General features: G+C 35.2%; 1 protein-coding gene across 1 annotated transcript in view; it reads right to left on the bottom strand.

Moving 5' to 3' along the window:
* SUCO (SUN domain containing ossification factor) overlaps window positions 1–24,847 on the bottom strand; it is an 89,677-nt gene that overhangs the window by 15,513 nt on the left and 49,317 nt on the right. The window contains exons 11-19 of the mRNA XM_068985733.1: window positions 24,333–24,438; window positions 21,784–21,804; window positions 21,532–21,587; window positions 20,721–20,812; window positions 19,708–19,773; window positions 13,874–13,942; window positions 12,844–12,934; window positions 8,269–9,432; window positions 1,999–2,086 (exon numbers count right to left, since the gene is read on the bottom strand). Coding sequence (XP_068841834.1) covers window positions 1,999–2,086; window positions 8,269–9,432; window positions 12,844–12,934; window positions 13,874–13,942; window positions 19,708–19,773; window positions 20,721–20,812; window positions 21,532–21,587; window positions 21,784–21,804; window positions 24,333–24,438 — 1,753 coding nt within the window. The remainder of the gene's footprint in view (window positions 1–1,998; window positions 2,087–8,268; window positions 9,433–12,843; window positions 12,935–13,873; window positions 13,943–19,707; window positions 19,774–20,720; window positions 20,813–21,531; window positions 21,588–21,783; window positions 21,805–24,332; window positions 24,439–24,847) is intronic.

The following is a 24,847-nucleotide window of genomic DNA, read 5'->3' as shown; positions in this document are numbered from 1 at the left end:
AACCTACACTAAGCATACTACTGAAAATGTGTACTTACTAGCAAATTTTGGAAGAAGGAAAAGAAGGCAGCAGGAAGTCAAGGAAATCTAACACTTTAATTTAGGATCTTATATGAAATATCTACATAGCCATTTATGATTCTCAAGTTAAATATTTCAACTTTACATTTAAATAAGTTTTAAGTCTTAACTATGTATGGGGGTGAGTGGGGGTGAGAGTAGGTGGATGTATAAAACTGTAACAAAACATTTCACTTACTTTCCTCACTGTGATCCACTGTGGTACTTTCTATCCTATTTCATCTTTTTAAAATGCTGAATGTGAGTCATTAAACTATTTCTTTTGACTCACATTTGATAAACACTGATAAACTGTAGACAGTTTTAAAGGACAAATTATTAAATTTATGATACTGGTTAACACTTCTAATCAAGATTTACTTCCAATAGTGCTAATGGTACACAAGATTATTTAAAAAGTACTTAAACAATCTTTCATAAAACATAGATTTACATAGAAAGCAAACAGCAAATATAGAGGGAAATATTAAAATTAATAAAGAACTAAATAAATACTGTGTTCATGGGACTGAGGACTTAAGACAATTAAAACGTCAACTCTCCAAATTGATCTATAAATTCAACATAATCCCAATCAATATCCAAACAGGTTTTTGTTTGTTTCTGGTAGCAACTGAAAAATTGATTCTAAAATCTGTGTTAGTCAAATCCAGATTAGCCAAAACAATTTTGGAAAGGAAGTGCAAAGTTGGAGGATTCACGCTATCTGGTTTCAAGAATTCCTATATAGCTAGCCATCACAACAGTGTAGTATAACCAAAAACATAGACAAGTAGATGAACAAAACAGAAGAGAAGCCCAGAAACATAGCCACGTGTATATGGCAAATTGACTTAAAATAAGTGCAAAGAAAATTCAGGGGAGAAAAGATAGTCTTTTCAACAAATGATGCTGGAAGAAAGGAATATTCATGTTTCTCAATCCCCTAGCCCTCACAAAAAAGCACTTTAATCCATAATTTATGGCACTGCAACACATAGGATTTACAATAGATCATAAACCAAATGTAAAACTAAAAATATAGAAATTTCAAAAGGAAACATAGACAAACAATCTTTGTGACTCTGGGTTAGGCAAAGTTTCCGTAGCAAAGAAAAAACAGGTAAACAGGGCTTTAACAAATTCTGCTCTTTAAAAGGTATCTTTTTTAAGAGAATGAGAAAACAAGTAATGGATTGGGAGAAAATATTTGCAAAGCCTGTCTCTGATAAAGAACTTGTACTTAGAATATGCAAATAACTTTCAAACCTCAACTAACAAAAAAAAAAAGGCAAGTTGGAAGAACTTTACTTGGAACCACAATTATGTGTCACAAATTCAGAGTCAGATGCAACTCTGCAACTTGAGACTTCTTTACCTCACTTCATCATCCTTTAGTCCCAAAATTTCTTTAGAAAAGTATAAAATCTTTTCATCATGGTAACAAACCATAAAAAAATTATTCATGAATGTCACACTTAATGGTAAAATACAGAAATCAATCCCTTAAAATCAACAAGACAGGGAAACGGCTACTATCACCAGTCCTACTGCATCACTGTATAGCTCTAAAGAAGAGATAAGAGAAAACAAGAAGAAAAAAGTACAAGGATTAAAATGAACTAGAGCTGTTCTTACTAACAAAAAATTGTCTATGTAGAAACCCACAAATGATTTTAGAGTTTAACAAAATTACGAAAAAGTCCACTACACTTCTACCCACGTATATATACATACAAATCTTGAAATGTAACACGAATAATGCTCAAGAAAATTTTCTCTTGGGTTATATACTACGGGCTAGAAAGCATTGTATTACAGAGTAATCATCAACTATCAGGGAAAAGGTGAACGAACATTACTGATCCTTCTAACCAGACAGAGCCTATAAAATTCAATGGAACTTTATGTAAAAAGTAAGACATGAAGATGACCAACCTGCTCCTCTGCTATTCTTGACGTATTCTGAAGTTTCACTATTGTTTTATTGAAAGCCTTTTGCATTTCTTCCATTTGTTTTCGGTACCTATGGAGTAAGAATTGATTTAAATTGGTTTTAATTTCTTATTTACTAATTTATTATCAGAAATATACTTCTGATTTCAACATATGAGATAAAGCCATATTTCTGAAAATGACTTATTGAATTCTGTGCAATAAAGGAAAACTTATAAAGGTAAAATAAACAGGTCCCTTGAGGTATTTGCTACCTCAACAACAATTCTATGCTCCTTGTTGCTACAGAAGATTTACTAGCCAAATACACAGTCAATTTATAACAAAAGATCTATGAATACACAATGGGGAAAGGACAGTCACTTCAATAAATGGTACTAGGAAAACCAAACACCCACAAGCAACAGAAACTGGACCCTTATTTTACACCATACACAAAAAACTCAAAATGTGTATAAGACTTAAATGTAAAAACTTAAACAACAGAACTCCTAGAAGAAAACAGGCAGTAAGTTCCTTGAATTCCGTCATAGAAATGTTTTTTGGATTTAACACCAAAAACAAAAACAGGTTGAACTGTATCAAACTGAAAAGCTACACAGCAAAAGAAACCATCAACAAGATGAAAAGGCTACCTACATGAAAATCAAAATTACAATGAGTTATCACCCCCCATCTATTAAAATAGCTATTATCAAAAAGACAAAAAATAACATGTTGGAGAGGATGTAGAGAAACAAGAACCCTTGTACAGTTGGTAGGAATGTAAATTGGTATAGACTCTACAGGAAACAGTATGGTGGTATCTCAAACAATTTAAAACAGGAACCGTATGACTTAGCCATTCCACTTTAGAGCATTTATCTGAAGGAAACAAAAAAACACTATCCTGCAAAGATACCTGCATCCCCATATTCACTGCAGCATTGTGTACAACAGCCCTGAAGTGGAAGCAAACTAATCAACAAAAGAATGGATAAAGAAACATGGTATGTGTATACCATGGATTATTATACAACCATAAAAAAGAAGGAAGTTTTGCCATTTGTGACAACACGGATGGACCTTGAGGGCATTATGCCACGTGAAACAAGTCAGAGATGGACAAATATCGTATGATCTCACTTACATGAGGAATGAAAAACAAAAATCTTAAACTCATAGATACAGAGAACAGACTGGTGATTGTCAATTGCAGAGGGAAGAGGTGGGCAAAGGATATAACTTAAAATGATGAAGTAATAAGAATATATGAAAAAGCAAAAAGATAGGACACTGAATGATGAACTCCCCAGGTAGGTAGGCGCCCAACATGCTATTGGAGATCAATGGAGAAATAACTCCAGAAAGAACGAAGGGACAGAGCCAAAGCAAAAACACCACCCAGTTGTGGATGGGACTGGAGATAGAAGCAAGGTCCGATGCTGTAAAGAGCAATACTGCATAGGAACCTGGAATGTCAGGTCTATGAATCAAGGCAAATTGGAAGTAGTCAAACAGGAGACGGCAAGAGTGAACGTCGACATACTAGGAATCAGTGAACTAAGATGGACTGGAATGGGTGAATTTAACTCAGATGACCATTATATCTACTACTGTAGGCAAGAATCCCTTAGAAGAAATGGAGTAGTCATCATAGTCAACAAAAGAGTCCAAAATGCAGTACTTGGATGCAATCTCAAAAAGGACAGAATGATCTCTGTTCGTTTCCAAGGCACACCATTCAATATCATGGTGATCCTCCAAGTCTATGCCCCAAGCAGTAAAGCTGAAGAAGCTGAAGTTGAACGGTTCTATGAAGACCTATAAGACCTTCTAGAACTAACATCCAAAAAAGATGTCCTTTTCATTATAGGGGACAAAAGTAGGAAGTCAAGAAACACCTGGAGTAACAAGCAAATTTGGCCTTGGAGTACAGAATGAAGCAGGGCAAAGACTAATAGAGTTTTGCCAAGAGAATGCACTGGTCATAGCAAACACCCTCTTCCAACAACACAAGACTCTACACATGGACATCACCAGATGGCCAACACTGAAATCAGACTGATTATATTCTTTACAGCCAAAGATGGAGAAATTCTATACAATCAACAAAAACAAGACCAGGAGCTGTCTGTGGCTCAGATCATGAACTCCTTATGGCCAAATTCAGACTAAAATTGAAGAAAGTGGGGAAAATCACTAGATCATTCAAGTATGACCTAAATCAAATCTCTTAAGATTATACAGTAGAAGTGAGAAATAGATTTAAGGGACTAGATCTGATAGAGTGCCTGATGAACTATGGATGGAAGTTCGTGACATTGTACAGGAGACAGGGAACAAGACCACTCCTAAGAAAAAGAAATGCAAAAAAGCAAAATGGCTAAGGAGGCCTTACAAATAGCTGTGAAAAGGAGAGAAGTGCAAAGCAAAGCAAAGGAGAAAAGGAAAGATATACCCATTTGAATGCAGAGTTCCAAAGAATAGCAAGGAGAGATAAGAAAGCCTTCCTCAGTGATCAATGCAAAGAAATAGAGGAAAATAATAGAATGGCAAAGACTAGAGATCTCTTCAAGAAAATTAGAGATCCAAGGGAACATTTCATGCAAAGATGGGCTCAATAAAGGACAGAAATGGTTTGGACCTAACAGAGGAGAAAATATTAAGAAGAGGTGGCAAGAATACACAGAAGAACTGTACAAAAAAGATCTTCATGACCCAGATGACCACGATGGTGTGACTGCTCACCTAGAACCAGACATCCTGCAATGTGAAGTCAAGTGGGCCTTAGGAAGTATCACTACAAATAAAGCTAGTGGAGGTGATGGAATTCCAGTTGAGTTATTTCAAATCCTAAAACATGATGCTGTGAAAGTGCTACACTCAATATGTCAGCAAATCTGGAAAACTCAGCAGTGGCCACGGGACTGGAAAAGGGTCAGTTTTCATTCCAATCCCAAAGAAAGGCAATGCCAAAGAATGCTCAAACTACCGCACAATTGCACTCATCTCACACGCTAGTAAAGTAATGCTCAAAATTCTCCAAGCCAGGCTTCAGCAATACCTGAACCGTGAACTTCCAGATGTTCAAGCTGGTTTTAGAAAAGGCAGAGGAACCAGAGATCAAATTGCCAACATCCACTGGATCATGGAAAAAGCAAGAGAGTTCCAGAAAAACATCTACTTCTGCTTTACTGACTATGCCAAAGCTTTGACTGTGTGGATCACAATCAACTGTGGAAAATTCTTCGAGAGATGGGCATGCCAGACCACCTGACCTGCCTCTTGAGAAACCTATATGCAGTCAGGAAGCAACAGTTAGAACTGGACATGGAACAACAGACTGGTTCCAAATAGGAAAAGGAGTACATCAAGGCTGTATACTGTCACTCTGCTTAGCCTCTTGATTCAAGTGAAAGAGGAGAGTGAAAAAGTTGGCTTAAAGCTCAACATTCAGAAAACTGAGATCATGGTATCCAGTCCCACCAGTTCAGTTCCTTTCAGTCACTCAGTCATGTCTGATTCCTTGGTACCCCATGAACTGCAGCATGCCAGGCCTTCCTGTCCATCACCAACTCCCAGAGTCCACCTAAACCCATGTCCATTGAGTTAATGATGCCATCCAACCACCTCATCCTCTGTCATCCCCTTCTCCTCCTGCCGTCAATCTTTCCCAGCATCATGATCTTTTCAAATGAGTCAGCTCTTCGCCTCAGGTGGCCGAAGTATTGGGGTTTCAGCTTCAACATCAGTCCTTCCAATGAACACCCAGGACTGTTCTCCTTCAAGATGGACTGGTTGGATCTCCCTGAAGTCCAAGGAACTCTCAACAGTCTTCTCCAATGCCACAGTTCAAAAGCATCAATTTTTCAGTGCTCAGCTTTCTTCACAGTCCAACTCTCACATCCATACATGACCACTGGAAAAACCATAGCCTTGATTAGATGGATCTTTGTTGACAAAGTAATGTCTCTGCTTTTTAATACGCTGTCTAGGTTGGTCATAACTTTCCTTCCAAGGAGTAAGCATCTTTTAATTTCATGGCTGCTGGTCCTATCACTTCCTGGCAATTAGATGGGGAAATATGGAAACAGTGGCTGACTTTATTTTTGGGGGCTCCAAAATCACTGCAGATGGTGACTGCAGCCATTAAATTAAATGACACTTGCTCCTTGGAAGGAAATTTATGACCAACCTAGACATCACATTAAAAAGCAGAGACATTACTTTGTCAACAAAGGTCTGTCTAGTCAAGGCTATGGTTTTTCCAGTGGCCATGTATGGATGTGAGAGTTGGACTATAAAGAAGGCTTAGTGCCGAAGAACTGATGATTTTGAACTGCGGTGTTGGAGGAGACTCTTGAGAGTCCCTTGGACTGCAGGGAGATCCAATCAGTTTATCCTAAAGGAGAACAGTCCTGGGTGTTCATTGGAAGGACTGATGTTGAAGCTGAAACTCCAATACTTTGGCCACCTGAGGCAAAGAGCTGACTCACTGGAAAAGACCCTGATGCTGGGAAAGATTGAGGGCAGGAGGAGAAGGGGACGACAGAGGATGAGATGGTTGGATGGCCTCACTGACTCAACAGACATGAGTCTGGGTAAGCTCCAGGAGTTGGTGATAGACAGGGAGGCTTGGCATGCTGCAGTCCACGGGGTCACAAAGAGTCGGACACAACTGAGCAACTGAAGTGAACTGAATAAGAATATAATGTATATCATGTTGACTACCATTGATAATACTGGATTGTCTATTTCAAAGTTGTTAATAGAGTAGATCGTAAAACTTATCACTAGGAAAAAAAACCTGTAACTACATGGTGATCATATTAACAGATTTACTGTGGTAATCATTTAGAATATATACAAATAGCAAATCATTGTTATACCTGAAATAATGTAATGTTACACATCAATTACATCTCAATTAAAAAAAAAGGTTTATCATGCATGATTTCAGTGGTACCTGTAGTGGGGGCAAAAAGGGTGGGAGTGAGGAGAGGCTTGAGCAAGTATGATGCAAGCATGTACACACACCCACATATAACTTGCCAATAAATTATATGTATGAATTAAGAAGTAATAGCTTTTAGCATATAATAATGATTTTGAGGCTGAAACTCCAATACTTTGGCCACCTGATGCGAAGAGCTGACTCATCTGAAAAGACCTTGGTGCTGGGAAAGATTGAGGGCAGGAGGAGAAGCGGATGACAGAGGATGAGATGGCTAGATGACATCATCGACTCAATGGACATGGGTTTGGGTGGACTCCGGAAGTTGGTGATGGACAGGGAGGGCTGCCTGCTGCGGTTCATGGAGTGGCAAAGAGTCGGACACGACTGAGCGACTGAACTGAACTGAACTGAATGACTCTAGGGACATTTCATTAGTAGCATTTTAATTTAGGAGGATTAGGAAAAGGTAGTATTTCAGAAATTCTGGGCACTGAGCTCCTTGTAGTTACAAAATGTTGGAAAAGTCCTAAGGAACAATGACACTTAAGGAACAACAACAATAAGAAAATTGGCTTAAAAAGTGGAGAACTATGCCAGGGGTCTTCATCACTGCATAAGCAAACTGACATTGCCTCTGGCATTTTATAAGCACAAGAAGATAAATTATTACAGCTAGGACTAGGATTCTGGATACTTGGTGAGAGAGTTCAAATGTTGCCTAATCATCTAGTTTAGTCTATTCCAGTATCCACTTATTTAAATTCTTAAATAATACCTAGTCAAGTTCCACAAAGAGCTTTAAGGTCTATAAACTTTAATTTTTCCATGACTGCTCTGGGAATCAAACAACAAAAGTAGCTAAAGTTAAGCAACAGGAAAAAGGAGAAACTAATATAGATAATTCAAATTCATTATGTCACTTAGTATTTCTAAAAATGGAAATTACTTTTTAAAATTACTGACATCCAAATAACTTTCTCTCTCCAGCTTAAACGCTGCTTATTACTATTACATTCACTGTTTAGCCGCTAAGCTGTGTCTGATCTCCGCGACCCCATGGACTATAGCCCGCCAGGCTCCTCTTTCCATGGGATTTCCCAGGCAAGAATACTGGAATGGGTTGCCATTTCCTTCTCCAGGGGATCTTCCTGACCCAGGGATTAAACCCATGTCTCCTGCATTGGAGGCAAGTTCTTAACCATTGAGCCACCAAGGAATCATGAGATAATTAAATCCTCTCCTTTAGTCAGATTAGACTCTGCTACTTAACTCACTGTGCAAAGTGGATTGTGCTAATTCATAAGAAAGCTTACCTTTGACTAAGTTCCTCCAGGTAGCGACCACTGAGAGACATGTTAACTTCTAAGGCTTTAATACGGTTATTAAGTCTCATAAATACTGATTCCTTTTGGTTTGATCCATGTACAAGATTCCCATTAGCATATCCTAGATCTGAGGAGTTTTGCAATTCAGCATAAAAATCTGTAGCTGTCCTCTGTAACCCTCTTAAAAGGACATCTTCTGGAGACTGTTCATCTTCTTTTACTTCAGGTAATGAAGAAGAATCCACAGCAGGAGTGGAAATTTGCTTTGGTGTGTCAGCTATGTTCATTTTGGCTTCCCCATCTTCAATATCTGGCATAGCAGCTGTGTTTACAGGTGGCACTATTGTTTCAGATAGCTTTGTGGTAATTCGCATGGAGTTTATGTCTTCTTTTACAACATTATCCATTACTTTATCAAGTATTTTTGTTTCATAGATCACAGTTGGTTTCTCTATTGAACTAAAACTCTCAGATCTTTTTTCTGTTTCATTATCAACCTCAACAGAACTGTCTTGGGGAATCACTTGTGGTGGTGAATGCCCTGCCTCATATTTAATAGGCTCAGATACTTCTATTTTAGATAATGAGTTCATTTCTGGAGTAACATCTAAGAGAACAGACTGAGAAAGAGTTTGAGGATGGCTTGGTTCAAGTTCAATTGCATCTAAAGTGTGATTAATCAAATCTTCCTGAAGCACACCACTTAAATCATCTAGAACAATGGTTTCAGCTTCCTTTTCCTTATTCTTACTGTCTGGCTCTCCACCTGGAGGCTGCAATAATGAAACACCTACTGGTTCTTCAGGAAGTACTTGTGGTGGTTCAGCTGACATAAGATACTCTTTTTCTTTACTCAGAGCAGTTCTGCTGAGTTGCCGATAACGAGCAACTCTAACTGAACACCATTTATATACATATTCCGAAAAACTAGAAATACAACAAATTGTGGTGAGTTCACTGCAAAATATTTGTGTCTCTGACTCAAACCAAGGTGATGTTTCATCCTCTTGTTCACCACTACCCAGAAGGGTCACTGTAGAAGGACCTGCTTCCTCTTCTTCTTCTTGAACTAGCTGTACAATGGGACTTTCTTTTGTAGTATCTGGTGACAATGACTCGGTGTCATGTACGTGTCCTTCAGTGGTTCCAAACCTAGAAATACATATCCATAATTATGCTTAAGGAAAATAAATGTATCACACATAAGATAAAAAGAAGGGGAAGTACAGAAAACACTGAAATTTACTTTGAATGAATTACTATCCTTCAAATCACTTTCATTATAAAAACAGTATTATTCAGGAATGGTAACAGAAAGATAACCTATCAAGTGACAAGCCAGATGATTCAAATCACCGTATTTACCAAATTAAGTTTTTCTTTAATCCCTATTTAAGAACAGTTTGTTACGTGAATATTTCCATTTACTGAACATAGTACCTTTACTGAATATTTCCATTTAGTGAATATAGTACCCTTCCTCCCATATTCACCAGTATCACAAGCTTTATCACCCCTTATATCAGAAACTGAGCTACCCAAGGGCTATGAAAGTCCCAGTTAGAACAAGAAGCCAGGACTCTTACTACAGATGCACTTTGTGCCTGAGTATACTACTTTCAAGAGTCCTCGTACAGTTGACCCTTGAACTTTATGCAGCAAGTCAGTTAGAGCCTGTCCTCCATATCCACAGTTCCTCTATACTTTATTTCTGCATCCACAGATTCAACCAATGGAGATCATCTGTACTGCAGTATTTACTAATGAAAAAATCCACGTGTAAGTAGATCTGTACAGTTCAAACCCATTATTCAAGGGTCAACTGCAGATTTCTCAAAGATCATGTCTCTATGGATATTTGAGGAATTTCAATGTGGCATTACACACACACACACACACACACACACACACACACACACACGATTTTGAGGAATTTCAATGTGGCATTACACACACACACACACACACACACACACACACACACACACACACGATTATCTGCTCTAGAAAGAAGAAAATATCCCTACTCCCCCCAAATAATTTCAGTATTATCTAGGCTAATTTTCAGCTATTGAAGCTAAATACTTAACCATTGTAATGAAAATCTTGGCTAATAATATACTACTAGTATCACTAACTTAGTCTTATCTTTGGTCTCTGGAGTATGTATGTCCATTAGGGAAGAGTGGAGAATTCAAGCTGGTGGGAACAGTGTTGAAAATTATAATATGTGGTCCCTTCCAAGATAAAGGTAATGAATTTCCAGGTGCAGGCTTTGTAGCAACAAAGGTGTAATTTGAAAAAACAAAGTAATTTGAATACCAAAAAGAAATCTTCATATGCAAATTTTCCTACTGTGAACCACTACTAAAATTGCCAGGAAATGTCTTTAAATGAAGTCTAATATCACAACAGCAAAAGTAGGAATAAAAAAACACACCAGTATCTAGGGACTTCCTTTGCAGTCCACTGACTGGAACTTTGCCTTACAAAGCAGGGGTATGGGTGTAATCCCTGGTCAGGAGGCTAAGATAACAGATGCTCAGAGTCAAAAAACCAAAACATAAAACAGAAGTAATATCATAACAAATTCAATAAAGGCTTTAAAAATAGTCCACATTTTAAAAAAATATATATTTTTCTACAGAAATTTTGTTTTTAAAGACAATATCTAAAACCTGGACTTTCATTTTGTTGACAATAAAATAGTAAACTGACTAAATTAAAACATAATTAGGCTAAGCTTCCCTTAACAGATGATACAGATATAGACAGCTGTATATAGTCTCTACACAATATTTCTTACAACTAAATTGAATTAATTTGGTAAAAATTAAGTTATACTGTCTTTGTGATGTGCTGTGCTTAGTCGCTCAGTGTTCTTCTCTTTGCGACCCCATGGACTGTAGCCTGCCAGGCTCCTGTGTCCATGGGAATTCTTCAGGCAAGAATACTGGAATGGGTTGCCACGCCCTTCTCCAGGGAATCTTCCCAACCAGGGAAGATCAGGGATTGAATTCAGGTCTCCCACATTGAAGGCAGATTCTTTATCATCTGAGTCACCAGGGAAGCCCTATCAACTATGTATACACTCTAGTCAGAGTTACACTTTAAGAAACTCAAACCTGGGAAAAGAAAGTAAGTCATCATTTCATAAAAACTTTTGAGTGATACCGTATCATGGATTCTTTTATTTTTTTCAGAGAACTGCCATATAATCATCAAAAAGAATTTAAAACAAACATACATGGAGAAACATTAAGAAAGTTATGTAAGAATATCTACTAAAAAACAAAACTCTAAAGCAGAAGAGTAAAAACTGCTACATTAGCTAGATGTGGTATCTTTCAATAAATATTTACACACACACACGAGGGGGTAAATATATGTGTGTGTGTGTGTGTGTGCGCGCATGTGTGTGTGTGTGTAAAATAAAATTAATTTAGTTTTGAAAAATAAAGACATACTATGTGTTAGTCACTGAAGAACCTAGTTACAAAACCGAGACAGATCCAGATAATTAGAAATGTCAGGAATTTCTATCCCAAAGAGATTTCTTAGGACCATCTAGGAATCAGTAACATATAATGTTATATTTCACGAAAACACAAATTTGACACTGTGCCCTTCAAAGGACAAAAATCTCATTTTTAAATTAACATAGTACCTTGAAATTACAGCTCAAAAGCGTACTCACTGCAGGTTTCATTACTTATTACCTTGAACTGTTTTATGTAAATATCTTATCTCATTATGTAGAGTTCCTCTGAAAGAAATGTCTGTCAAAGTTTACAGGGAGTATATCTAATGAAATATACATAGCTAAATTTATCATAACTATAACCAGATTATCCCAATAACCCAAATCATTAGTGAACCTATCTATTTTAGATCAGAGGCTGAGGTACAAACCTTAATCACCTCTACCTCTGGTCTAGAAAAGACCAGAATTTGAGTAAGCTCCAAGTTGGTGATAGACAGGGAAACCTGGTATGCTGCAGTCCATGGGGTCACAAAGAGTCGGACACTACTGAACGACTGAACTCACTGACTGACTGATGCATATATATCCCTGCCCAAAGTAACCACTGCAACCTGGGGAAAGACCTGTATCATTCAATTTCAGAAATTGAACACTCTAAGAGTAAGCTGTGTGACCAACACATCATTTAAAAATCACTGCTCTAAGTATTTCAGGTACCCTGTATAGCTTTCTGGGCATAGCACAGATACATAAATAATCAAGGCTTTTAAATCTGAACTTAATAAAAACAGGCCTTTAAAATTTGTCCTTAAACTTATACCTGCAGAGTTAATTATTTGCAATAAGGAAAAGATTAAGTACTGTAAATAATAAAAGTAACACTATATCAAAATAACACACATTTGGTCTATCTACGGTGAACTGCCAGTATACAAAAAGCAACTCAAAGATGTTGAAAGTGGCTGTGGAATGTCTGTCCCATGACTCAGAGTTTTTCATCTTCCACAAATCACAAGTACCTTTTTATGTACAAGTATATCTCCCTTTTAACAGAGCTCTAATATCCCAATATAACTTACTCATGTGATGGAGCAGGAGCTGAAACAGGAGCTGATTCAGGCATTTTGGGTGCAGCTGTGGCAGAAGCATTCTCAGATATAGTTTTATTTCCTATTTTAAGAAAGGTGTCCATATTGAGTTTAATTTTAAAAAGCTATACCATGAAAATATTTCACTATAACAAATAAGGAACTTTAGATTCTCAAGGGAGAAGAAAAAAGGCAAACAGGTTTTCTACTGCAGACTCTGCTTTTTTTTTTCATCAAGTTCTTTTAAAAAGAAATAATCACTGAAAGTCACAACTATACGTAGTGCATATTCTTTCTCAACTTCTCAGAAAATTAAAGCAAGTAACTATGAGTTTTGTGTAATCTTACATGATGAATAAGACACCAGAGTTACTAAAGAGAAGAAGAAGAAATAAATGGGACATTTTAAGTTTGCACTTAGAACTAATTTTTATTGAAGTATATTTGACATAGCAACATTATATTCATTTTCAGGTGTATAACGTAGTGATTTGACATTTGTAATACACTGCAAAATGATCACCACATTAAGTCTAGTTGCCATCTGCCACCACATTGCATTCCCCAGGTTATATATTACAACCCTATGACAACTTATTTTATAAACAGAATGAAGTATTTTTGAAAACAAAAAAAGGGCAAGATTGTTTCCCCTTGTTCATAATATTCATATTTCTGTTACTTTCTAAATTGAATTGCTATTTGACAAATAAAAGCATACTTCACGTAACCATTAGAGCATCAAAACCTCAGGAAAGAACTAGGGATAATATCATTTCTACAGCAGGTTAACAGTGAAAAATCAAATTAATAATTTTTATATAGACAAGATCCTATTTATTAAAGAGAACTTGTGAAATTCAAATAAACAATGAATAATAGAAGATTGGCAAGTTCCTTTCAATGGTTTCTGTATTTCTAAATAAAAAAATCAAACTGCTTGGCTTATTAATTAATTTAACTAACTAAGAAGACCCCTGGAGTATCATATATTTAAAAGACCCATAAAATGATTAGGTACCTTCTGTCAGGTCTTCAGTTTTTGCTCCCAGAATATTAGCGGCAATATTCACCATATTTAGAATGGCATCTAAAACAAAATTCAATCAGAAAAAAATACTAATACACCTAAATATTTTCATATAACTGATATCAGATAGTAAAAAATCATTTGTAATGGTCTTTTGCATTTTTTGGCCTAATTACCTTTCCGCTCACCTTACTATTAGTCCAATACAGGATACAAATTTCAGGCAAAAAGTATTATATATAAATCTAAACTTTTATGTTCAGAGGGATTTTAAAATCTAATTATACTTTTTTTACAAAACCTCCCCAAACCTTTCAGCAAATACTACCTTCAGCATATCACAAGATTCAAGTATAATTCAGCATATAGCCTGCACTGAGGAAAAAAATGTGACAACCAAAACCCATAATTTACAGAAAAGCCTTGTTTTTTTTTTTTTAAAGAAAAGGTTCCACAGTTTAAACCAAAAACAAACAAAAAATCCTTTTCCTAAACATATGACTTTCATAGGTAAAAATAAATAAAATGGGAAGATTATTCTTCAAAGGACAGCAGAAAGACTGGTTTCAACTAGGAATATAAAATATCTAAGTAATATGGTTAAATCCCAAATTGACACTGCAGAGAATCATGCCTTTGATGACTTGTAACAATGTTTTATGGACAATAAATGACAAATTCTTTTGTGAACTGGGTGAATATGGGCATGGGAAGATGAATTAAAAGTCAAAGTCATAAAACTTAAGTGCTGTAGGTAAAACAATCTGCATACTTTCTAATTCTTCCTCTCTTTCCAAAGTGGTTATCTCAATGATGAGTAAAGTGCTACAAACCTTAATATCTACATAAATGGCTGAAGATACATGAGGACCACGAAATATCATAACTCCATAAAAAGCTGGCTTGGAACAGAAGACTTCTTTCTAGTAATTTAATGTAATTTCACAGGAAACTAAATTCCAACTCCAATCTAATCTCTGAAATTCTACTAGAAGGTAATTCACCAGGTTTTTCTACCATTAAAATACTAACATCTGGCAGGAGCTACATATTAAACCTATCACTTTCTTCCATCTTGGTTTCCTTTCCTAAAACAGATCCGAGTTTTCATCACACTTTCATGAAAACCAGAGATGCGAGAAGTAGGAAAGGATCTAAAGAAGGAAAAGATAGCATACCCAGAAGGTTGGGAACAAGCCAAGCACTGTCACCTGGTGCTGATACTGTAAACATATGCTTTATGACAGGTAAAATAGGAGATTTTAGACTTTTAAATGTGATAACTAGTAGTACATAATTATTAATTTTAAACTATATAACTATGATTCTATAATCTGAAAGACAACAAGAAGTGGTCCTTTGTTTCCAATCATTACTTTAACACACAAAAGCTTTATATTTGCTTTTGAAATATCTAGGATTATAGGTCAACCCTGTCCTTTCACCTGGGAAACTGTTAAAACAGTGAAGCAGTCTTAGATCTTAGGCTAAAGGACACCTCAGCATAAAAACAGGAAATGGAAACTCCATTCCCTTATAAACAAAACTAAAGTAGCAATGGAAACTCTGTATTTCCTCATAAATCAAATTTTAATGTCAACCAGTACTGCAAGATCAAACCAGTCAATCCTAAAGGAAATCAGTCCTGAAGATTCAGTGGAAGGACTGATGCTGAAGCTCCAATACTTTGGCCACTTGATGTGAAGACTGACTGATTAGAAAAGACAGTGATGCTGGGAAAGACTGAAGGCAGGAGGAGAAGGGGACGACAGAGGATGAGATGGCTGGATGGCTCTATGGACGTGAGTTTGAGCAAGCTCCTGGAGTTGGTAACGGCCAGGGAAGCCTGGCATGCCGCAGTCCATGGGGTCACAAAGGGTCAGGACATGACTGAGAGACTGAACTGCACTGAATATTGCAACAGTAGTATCTGATCCTCTACTTAGCCTGACAGCTGAAGTTCAATCAAAACTGACTGCTCACAAAACCCAAATTTTGAAATTAAGTTTATATTCTAAGTCCCTTGTGCTTGCTTCAAAGGGCAATCTTACTTCAGATTTCAAATTTTGCATTTAAATTTTGGGGTATTATTATTAAAAGCTTTAAAAATCTGTATCTGTTAATCTGTGTAGAGAAAGAAGTTTTAGAGTATTACTTTTCAATGTAAATTTTTATACTAGTACCTAAAATAAGGAAGATTTATACATACTACTGATCATTTAAAAATATTGTTTATTATTTCAGAGGGCCATTTGGTAATAAAAGCAAAATCTGGCAGATTCTTCTTTCTCAGCCCACCTAACCTATAAGAAATAATCCTGCTATGTTCACAGAATGCTGTCAAATACAGTTTTTTTCTTTTGAGAGAAAGCAGCTTTGTGAATTTTCTTACCAGTCTCACTTTGCATCTAAACACATGACTTCTTGTCGTGATCATAATCTAATCACTGAAAAGCCTTCAGAAAGGCTAAAGGGTAAAAGCAACAATTTGGCATATACTAGACACCTGCTCTCAATTTCTCATGGATTTGCCAACTCCTTTCTCTTGAATTGGGTAACTTATTCATCCCATCCCATTATTTTAGGAATGAAACTCTCTCCTAGGGACCAGATATCAACATGTTATATACACCTAGTCCCTCCCAACACACCAGTGGCTCTTTTTGATATCGAAAACCAAATGCCTATGCTACAACACAAGAAGACAAACCAGTAAAAAAACTACCTCCTCCTCTCTGTACTGAGCTACTAACTCTGCAACATGCCTACCTTCCTTCTCTGTTCCTCCTTCCAGGATCTTAAAATAAATACATTCAAAAAAAGTATTCTGACTTAAAACAAAAACTGCAGTTCATCTTAAACTTATACAGAAAGAGAAGCAGAAATCTGGCCCTTAGCAAATCTGATGACTCTAATCAAATACAGATCATATTTAGGAGTAAAGGCAGACTTACAAGAATATCAAAGTAGAGAGTGGCCTGGAAGACCCACATGACCAAGCACAAGTAGAGTGGGTTGATAACGAAGAATTTCTGTTGATGTAAAATATTTATATGCTCTGGCGTGCTGCGATTCATGGGGTCGCAAAGAGTTGGACACAACTGAGCGACTGAACTGAACTGAATGTAAACAAAAGATTCAGGCAGAAGAGTCCCAGAACTGGCAAACATACAAAGCCAAGAATGCTGCTCTATAGTAGTCTCTCCCTTTCTGGAAGTTCAGTAAATTATATAATATCAAAAACGTCTAAACAAGCAGCATGCATGCTCTTTGACAACCAAGTCCCATTAGAAGCAACATACTCTGGGGTAACATATATTTCCTGTGACTACCAATTACTCAATAGCAAAAGAAAAAAGAGCTTCTCTTTTAAATTAAAGGCACAGAATTCTGTTTTAGAGACATTATATAAATATTAAAGATAAATTAGGTGCAAAATTGGCCAACTTCAAGCTAATTTAGGAAGTGGTGATGATTACAGTCAAATTCAGACATTCCACTGCTAGAGACGAGCTGTTTGGCCTGATTCCACCTTGTTATTTTTTCCTAACATTATATTACATTGGAGGAAGTTACTAGGTCAAGCTCAAAATCAGTCTAGACTATTCAGAGAAAACTAGAAGGATATAGGTATCGAAGGCAGCAGTATTAGGTCATGCTTATTAACTTAATAACAGCAAAGTCTCATCACTCAGCTACTACTGCCTCTCTTGTTCTGAAACATCAAGAAATGGATATCTTTTTAAGCCTCTCATACTTAGGCTCAGCTGATATCCTCCCATCCACCTTGTCTCACTACACAAAATTTTTCAACACCTAGGAACACTGGAACATAAATGGACTGCTCTTCCAGAAAGCCATAAAAAACAAAAATGAACTGTATTACCAAGAAACATGTCTTCAAGGAAAAAGATCCAGAAAATAGAGTCTAAAAAAATTATATGTCTGATTAATTAAAATAATACATCAGTCAGAGCAGTGATTACAAATAGGGAAATGTCCTCTACTGAAAACATTTTAATGCTGTCTTGGAGTTAATCCCATAGGAAGATAGAGAAAGAAAGCAAAATATCAACAAAATTTTCCCTTATCTAAAACTATAGTAAATTATTACTTCTGGAAGGTGCCCCTTCGTTCCCAGTAACCACCAAAAACTAGAGAACTTTTAGTCTGGAGCTATTTTCTGACCCCATAAAATAACAATGCCACCTCACAGCTAAATCAGCATTACTGAATTATGATGACTATTACATAATATAGTTTTTAAACTACAAATTTAAGGACACGAACAAACATATTAACATCCAATTAAATAAAACAGCATCTTGTCTCACTCCTAAAAAACTATTCCATAGCAGTGAATGAGGCACCTGTTTTTAATGCTATCATCAGCAGAAATTGCAAAGGATACACTTGAAAGTGATCAATAATATCTAAAAAGTCAGTTGACCAGCAACAGAGTAAAAATATATTAAGCTAATCTATAACAAAGTTAAATATTACATAGAAGCATTCCCTTTATGCAGTTATTTTTTAACATTCTTTTCCCTATTCCCTAAAATAGTCCACTGAAATCTATAGTCTTCTATGGAGAGGGAGAGGACAAGAAGGGAAGAAAGCGAAAAAGATAAAAGATGAAAAGAAAGACAAGTGACTCTTAATTCCATATAGTGCAGCCACCCAAATATCTACCTAGGTATAGGTACTACTGGTGAAAGTTAAGTTGCTCAGTCGTGTCCGACTCTTCGCAACCCCATGGACTATAGACTACCAGGCTTCTCTGTCCATGGAATTTTCCAGGCAAGAATACTGGAGTGGGTTGCCATTTCCTTCTCCAGGAGATCTTCCCAATCCAGGGATTGAACCCAGGTCTCCCGCATTGTAGGCAGATGCTTTACCGTCTAAGCCACCAGGGAAGTCCTAAGGTACTACTGGTTGAGTACCTTAAAAAGCTACGAGGACAATATACACAGTGAGACTGGGATTCAAAAAACTCAAGAGTAAAAGAAAAATGCACAAATCGTCTTCTATGTTACTAAGATTTACTTTCATTACATTCAATTATTAACCTCCAAATAAGAAGTCCTTATTTTGGGGGACTAACCAAAACTAACAAATGTAAAATATACCTACCTGCATTCTAACAGTAAAAATAAAGTATCAGTCAGTAAAGGTCTTTCCAGGAGTCTACTTGGCTAGCCTGTCTATAAGTTCAGATAATAGGTTGGCAAGACAAGAAGCTAAACAACTAGTATCTTAGTCATTTTTTTTTTCAGTTTACAAAGAGTGTATTATTATTACTATTATTGTTACTGCTTGGGAATCATCATTATCATGAATAAGAACAGCCTTTATTCTTTATAATTAATCAGGAAACTAACCATACCCATACATTAACAAATCCTCATTTGGTAGGATTTCACTGATGGGTACCACTTGTAAAAATAAACTCCTTTCCTACCAAATATGATTACCTAGATGCTCTTATTTATATGGTCTAGGACCTCTTTAATAATTCTTTCCCCAAGTAAATTCATATCCCATTCTTCACTCTAAGGAACTTGCCTAAAAATATAACTACTTCATTTCTGTGATAGAACTGACCTATGCTTGCATTTCACCTCTCTTCTTTGTTTACATATATTCTATTTTATTCCTATGAAGATACTTTTGAAAAGTATTCTTTGATTTCAACTCAAAGTTCAACACTAGGACAGAAGGAGCCCCCTAAACTTCAAAACAAAATGTTCACATATGCCAGGAAACAGAAGTTGAGATATACTTTAATAATAGTGACTAGAAACCCCGCCCCACCAAATACTTACTTGTAGCAGAACCAAGAAGGTTTTTTGAGGATTTATCCTCCCCAGTATTATAATCCAGTGGGTAATCTGTTCAAAGAGAAAATGAAGGTTAATTATGCTGAGAACTATCTCAGATGATACGTTTAAAAGCACAAATTATATCCTGTCAAGTCAGTTGACAAAACAATTTTACAGTTTTCAGTATACATCCAAAGCACATTCACAACAAAGGAAATTCATAGCCATTTATCAAACATATAAAAACCAAAGAATATATTTCTACTGCTTACAAAAATTTTAATCACATTTATAAGACTTTTACTCAAGCTTTCAGTGTAGTTTACCAACCCCTAGTAAATGACTTCACTTCACTTATGGCAAAACTAGGGAATGCAAAAATTAGATTTTTCAGACTACAGTTTAAGACATCTTAAAACAAGAACTTAATAAAATAGAAATGGAAGGAGTCATAAAACGTTCTCTGACCTCTGCAGGCTCATGGGAATTTCAAAAATTCATGCCTCAATATGCTTGCTTGCTTGCTCTTAGGCTAAAGGCAAATCAAAGAAATTCATGCACATTTCTACTATGTCAGTTACCTTTGAGTAATAGGCTTTGAGGCCTGGCATAGGGATATAACCATAATTTATTAGCACTGAGTTTCAAGTCACAAATAACTGATCGACAAGCAGAAAAATATTTTAGAAATAGGTTTAGGAGAAAATTAGTTACTAGGGTTAAAAACAAGGAAAAAAACTAAAGACTAATCATCATGGCGATCTTTTTAAGTGCCCTACAACATTTACCCATTTAAAAAACAAAAAAAATACATAGATACTTTTTTTTAATATTTATTTATTTATTTGGCTGCGCTGGGTCTTTGTTCCAGCACACAGGATCTTTTAGTTGTGGCATGTGGGATCTAGTTCCCTGACCAGAGATGGAATCTGGGGCCCCCTGCATTGAGAATGTGGAGTCTCAGCCACTGGACCACCTGGGAAGTCCCAGATAGTTACTTTTAAAAAATCACTCACCATAGTCCTCATCATATAGTTCTTGACGTTCTGACTGATACTGGGAATCAGCAATCTCTTCATATTCTTCCACCATGCTAGTGCCAAATACCCTGTTAACAACAATTTCATTGAAGTTTTTCACTAATGTCTTGTTAAGACTCATCTCTTCATAATAAATGACAAACTATAATAATTTTGGTTGTTTTGAGTGTCATTATCTTCTGAACTCAAAAATAATGACTTTCTCAATCCACTGTTTTCATTAGAATGTTAATCTATTTACGGCATTTAAAAATATAATAATAGGCCAATGACTTATTGGCCTAAAATGTTTCCATTTATTATCATCATATCAAGCAAGCTAAATTGACCACATAAAATGAAGGTTCTTTTTTCCTAACAAAGGAAAAAAAAATTTTTTTAGGAGGATTCACAAATTGTGGTTTATTCAGATTGTGAAACTTACACAGCAGTTTAAAGAAATCAGAAATATACTATTATGGTCATTATCAAATCATATTGATAGATATAAAATGAAACTGCAAAATATATATAGTTTAGCATAAAAAATTTTAAATACTTTTTTCAAGGATATAACTATGAATATAAATTCTCAAAAATAATTAGAAATGATACATGCCTAATTCCTATCTAAATTTTTACACTTTTCTAAACCATATGCAAAAGGAAGAAAGGTTTAGCAGTATATTTTTTATGGTGTTATCTCATGCAATAACAAATTTTATTTTTCACTTTAAATATACTGGGATTTTTATGTTGCCTTTTTTTCTTTTTAAACCACTCAGTAAATTTTTTTGCTCTGTATTACCTTATAAGGCTTAATGGACAAAAGTGCTCTGATCCAAAATGTGATACCAACTCCACCTAAAGAATAAAAGCACACAAAATGACAAGCCAGCACAGTGTATGTGAAATTATCTAACAAAACATTGTTTTTTTCATTATAACATTTCTAAAAATAAAGTCCTAATTTTCCCCAAAACTAGTATTTGTAAAGTTTTGCTTTGCCATGCAATGTCATGCCCTATTATTCAATATTGCAAAAGAGAAGGTTGCTAACCTTTATGTACTTGATGAACATCTGAAGCAAGAGAAAGGAAAAGAAAAAGAAATCAGTTGCAAAGTCTGAATAACATGCCATAAGCAATATTCAATATTTGTAAATTATATTGTATAATTAAAGTATAGAAAGCAATATACTGTGATGGATAACATTGTAGTACTCATTTCTTTGCAGAAACCAAAGCAATGATTTGCATTTATTTTTACCATCACAACTAGAAAATATAGTGCAACTGTAATGAAATAAATTACCTTTAACCTAAATCCACTGCTGCTGTTTTATTTATTCATTAGATCTGAAAGCATTCTAAAAGTAATTAAAGTATATCTAGAAATAACCTGTCATATATTACACTAAATATTATAAATTTTATCATGTATATACCTATATATTAATACATTGGTACATATATGTGGCTATACATATCTATGAACATACATATTGATAAAAAGATTAACATAATAAAAAATAATATTTATTCATGCACAATACTGTATATGAACTATTTGGGGAAAACTTGGATTTCTGATATGCTGCTATTTTAAGTATAACTTATAGAACTAGAGGATATTTATCAATTCATTTTTAAAATATAAGCTATTAAAAAGCATTTTTTAAATATGGGTTTTAATTCTTTTGTGATGAGCAAAACTCAGGTAACCTTATATAACATTTATCAGTATAAAATAAGAATCAGAAGTAAATGTTTTTTGCTTTTAGGTTTAAATCTACCAAAAAGGGCTTTTAAGAAAACCAGGCATTAAAATGCTCTATAGTCTCCCATTATAAAGAGGACAAAGTAGGGAGCTTTATATAGGATTTTTCTGTATCACCAATAAAATGTTCTGTTATTAACAAAGTAGACTCTATAAAGACTGATTCTTGGAACTATTTCATAACATGTGAGTTGTTTTAATTGCAAAATCAGGTACAATTGTATCATCTGCCAAAATATTTTATATATTTTTTTCGGCATCACAGTGTAGAAAAAGCTACATAAAAAGGTCATTAAACTGGTTTGGAATTCACTTTAAAAAGAAACTGAAAATGTATCATCATTTTCCTGAACACTGTTGACTCATTAACTGAAAATATCAACTGTACTTTAAAAACAGCATTTTTATAAATATATTTTTATATGGAGAGTAGGAATACTACAAGTTTACCCATTTACAGAAGCCAATTTAAAACATGCTTACAAAAGACACAGAAAGTAAAATCCCAAGAGATGAGTAGGCAAGTATAAGTTTTCACATTTAAAGAAGAAATAATTAGGAAGAAAATGAGAGCTGCTGTCATTCCAAAAGGTCTTACTAACAACACAGTTGTACTTTAAGGTATGGCTATAGTATCATAAAGAAAAAAAAAGGAGGAAATAAAAAGGAGTAAGAAATTCCCATATTTTGTCTAAATTCAAGAGTGATAATAATTCTATTGTGGTAGATAATTCCACCTCAAGACTGGTGAGGGAGGCAGTAGGAATTTATTTATGGCTTTTATTAGAGTGTAGTTGATTTACAATGTTGCATTAGTTTCCGCTGTACAGCAAAATTTATCAGATACATACACACACACACACACACACACACTCACTCTCTCTCTCTCTCTCTCTCTCTTTTGGATTCTTCACCCATATAGGTCATTACAGAGTACTGAGAAGAGTTTCCCGTGCTATATGGTAAGTTCTTACTGGTTACCTACTTTATGTATAGTAGTGTGCATTTGTCAGTACCAGTCTCCCAGTTTCTCTCTCCTCCTACCCTCTACCTTACCCTCTGGTGACCATAAGTTTGTTTTCTACATCTGTAGTTCTATTTCTGCTTGTAAGTAGTTCATTTGTGCCATTTTTTAGATTCTACATATAAGCAATATGACATGATATTTATCTTTCTCTGTCTTATTTCACTCAGTACAATTTCTAGGTCCATCCATGTTGCTGCAAATGGCATTATTTTGTTCTCTTTTATGGCTGAATAATATTCCTTCGTATATATGTACCATAGCTTTTTTATCCATTCTTCTGTCCAAGGACATTTAGGTTGCAGCAGGAATTTAAATGGTTAAGACTTTATTTGAAATTGTTACTTAAACATTAAATATTTCACCTGAATATACAAAAGACAAAAAGCTATAATGAAAAATAACTGGGCATTAAAATAGAAATCTCAGAATCAGATTCTAATAAGAAACCAGACTTGCTTTAAAGACAGCAGTGAGTAACTGATTCAGGTTTTAAAATATAAAGAAATATAATATTATAAAGATGACATTTTATATCAAGACTTCAAAAATATTAAGAGTTATAATTTGGAATTTCATCAAAGCCACAGATATCAAAAAACTAGCTTAGGTTTCCAGTTACATAAAAGGGAATGTATTAGTATTTGTCCCATAAAATAATATTTTCAAGAAAGAACTGTTTTATTAAAAGGAATACAGCAATACATCTCCTCTTAATTTTTCTTATTTCTAAACAGGCGAGGTACCAAGTATGAATAACAGGTATGTTTAATTATAGAATATAGTTCTGTAAAGATAAACATTACCTTCACATATTTTGCATACATCTGTTCATCTAAAGGGAAACTCTGGACATTCCTCTCATCTCTACCATGGAAAGTACCCAGCTTAATCCATTTATTCGTGGGGTATCTAGACAATAAAAAAAAATTAACATTCCTTTTTAGAAAATCATAAATCACACATTGAGAGGTCCTATCATTTTCAAATGAGATCTTGTACTTTTTTTTTTTCCCCTCTCCAGGTAACACATTCACTTAACATAGTTTAAATATGAGTTAAGCATCAAGTTCAATAAATACATTTTCTTTTCCAACTAAACTCTGACAGGTTTCTCCTTATGAAGAAAGACTATCTTGAAAAATCACACTATCAAATAGAAGATAAGAAGAAGACAAAAAGGACAAGGATTGCCTCTTGGAGTTTTAGAGGGCTTCCAAGTAAACTAGAGGCTTTAAAACAGAAAGTAGCCAAGAGAGTGTTTTGGAAGGATGAGGTACTACTCTTTATGTACCAGTAAGTGTGTGATCAGACTGGTGCT

Source organism: Capricornis sumatraensis, chromosome 14 (assembly GCF_032405125.1).
Source record: "Capricornis sumatraensis isolate serow.1 chromosome 14, serow.2, whole genome shotgun sequence".
NCBI lineage: Eukaryota > Metazoa > Chordata > Mammalia > Artiodactyla > Bovidae > Capricornis > Capricornis sumatraensis.
The sequence above is the reverse complement of the archived record's forward strand: the minus strand, read 5'-3'. Positions and strand labels throughout refer to the sequence as shown.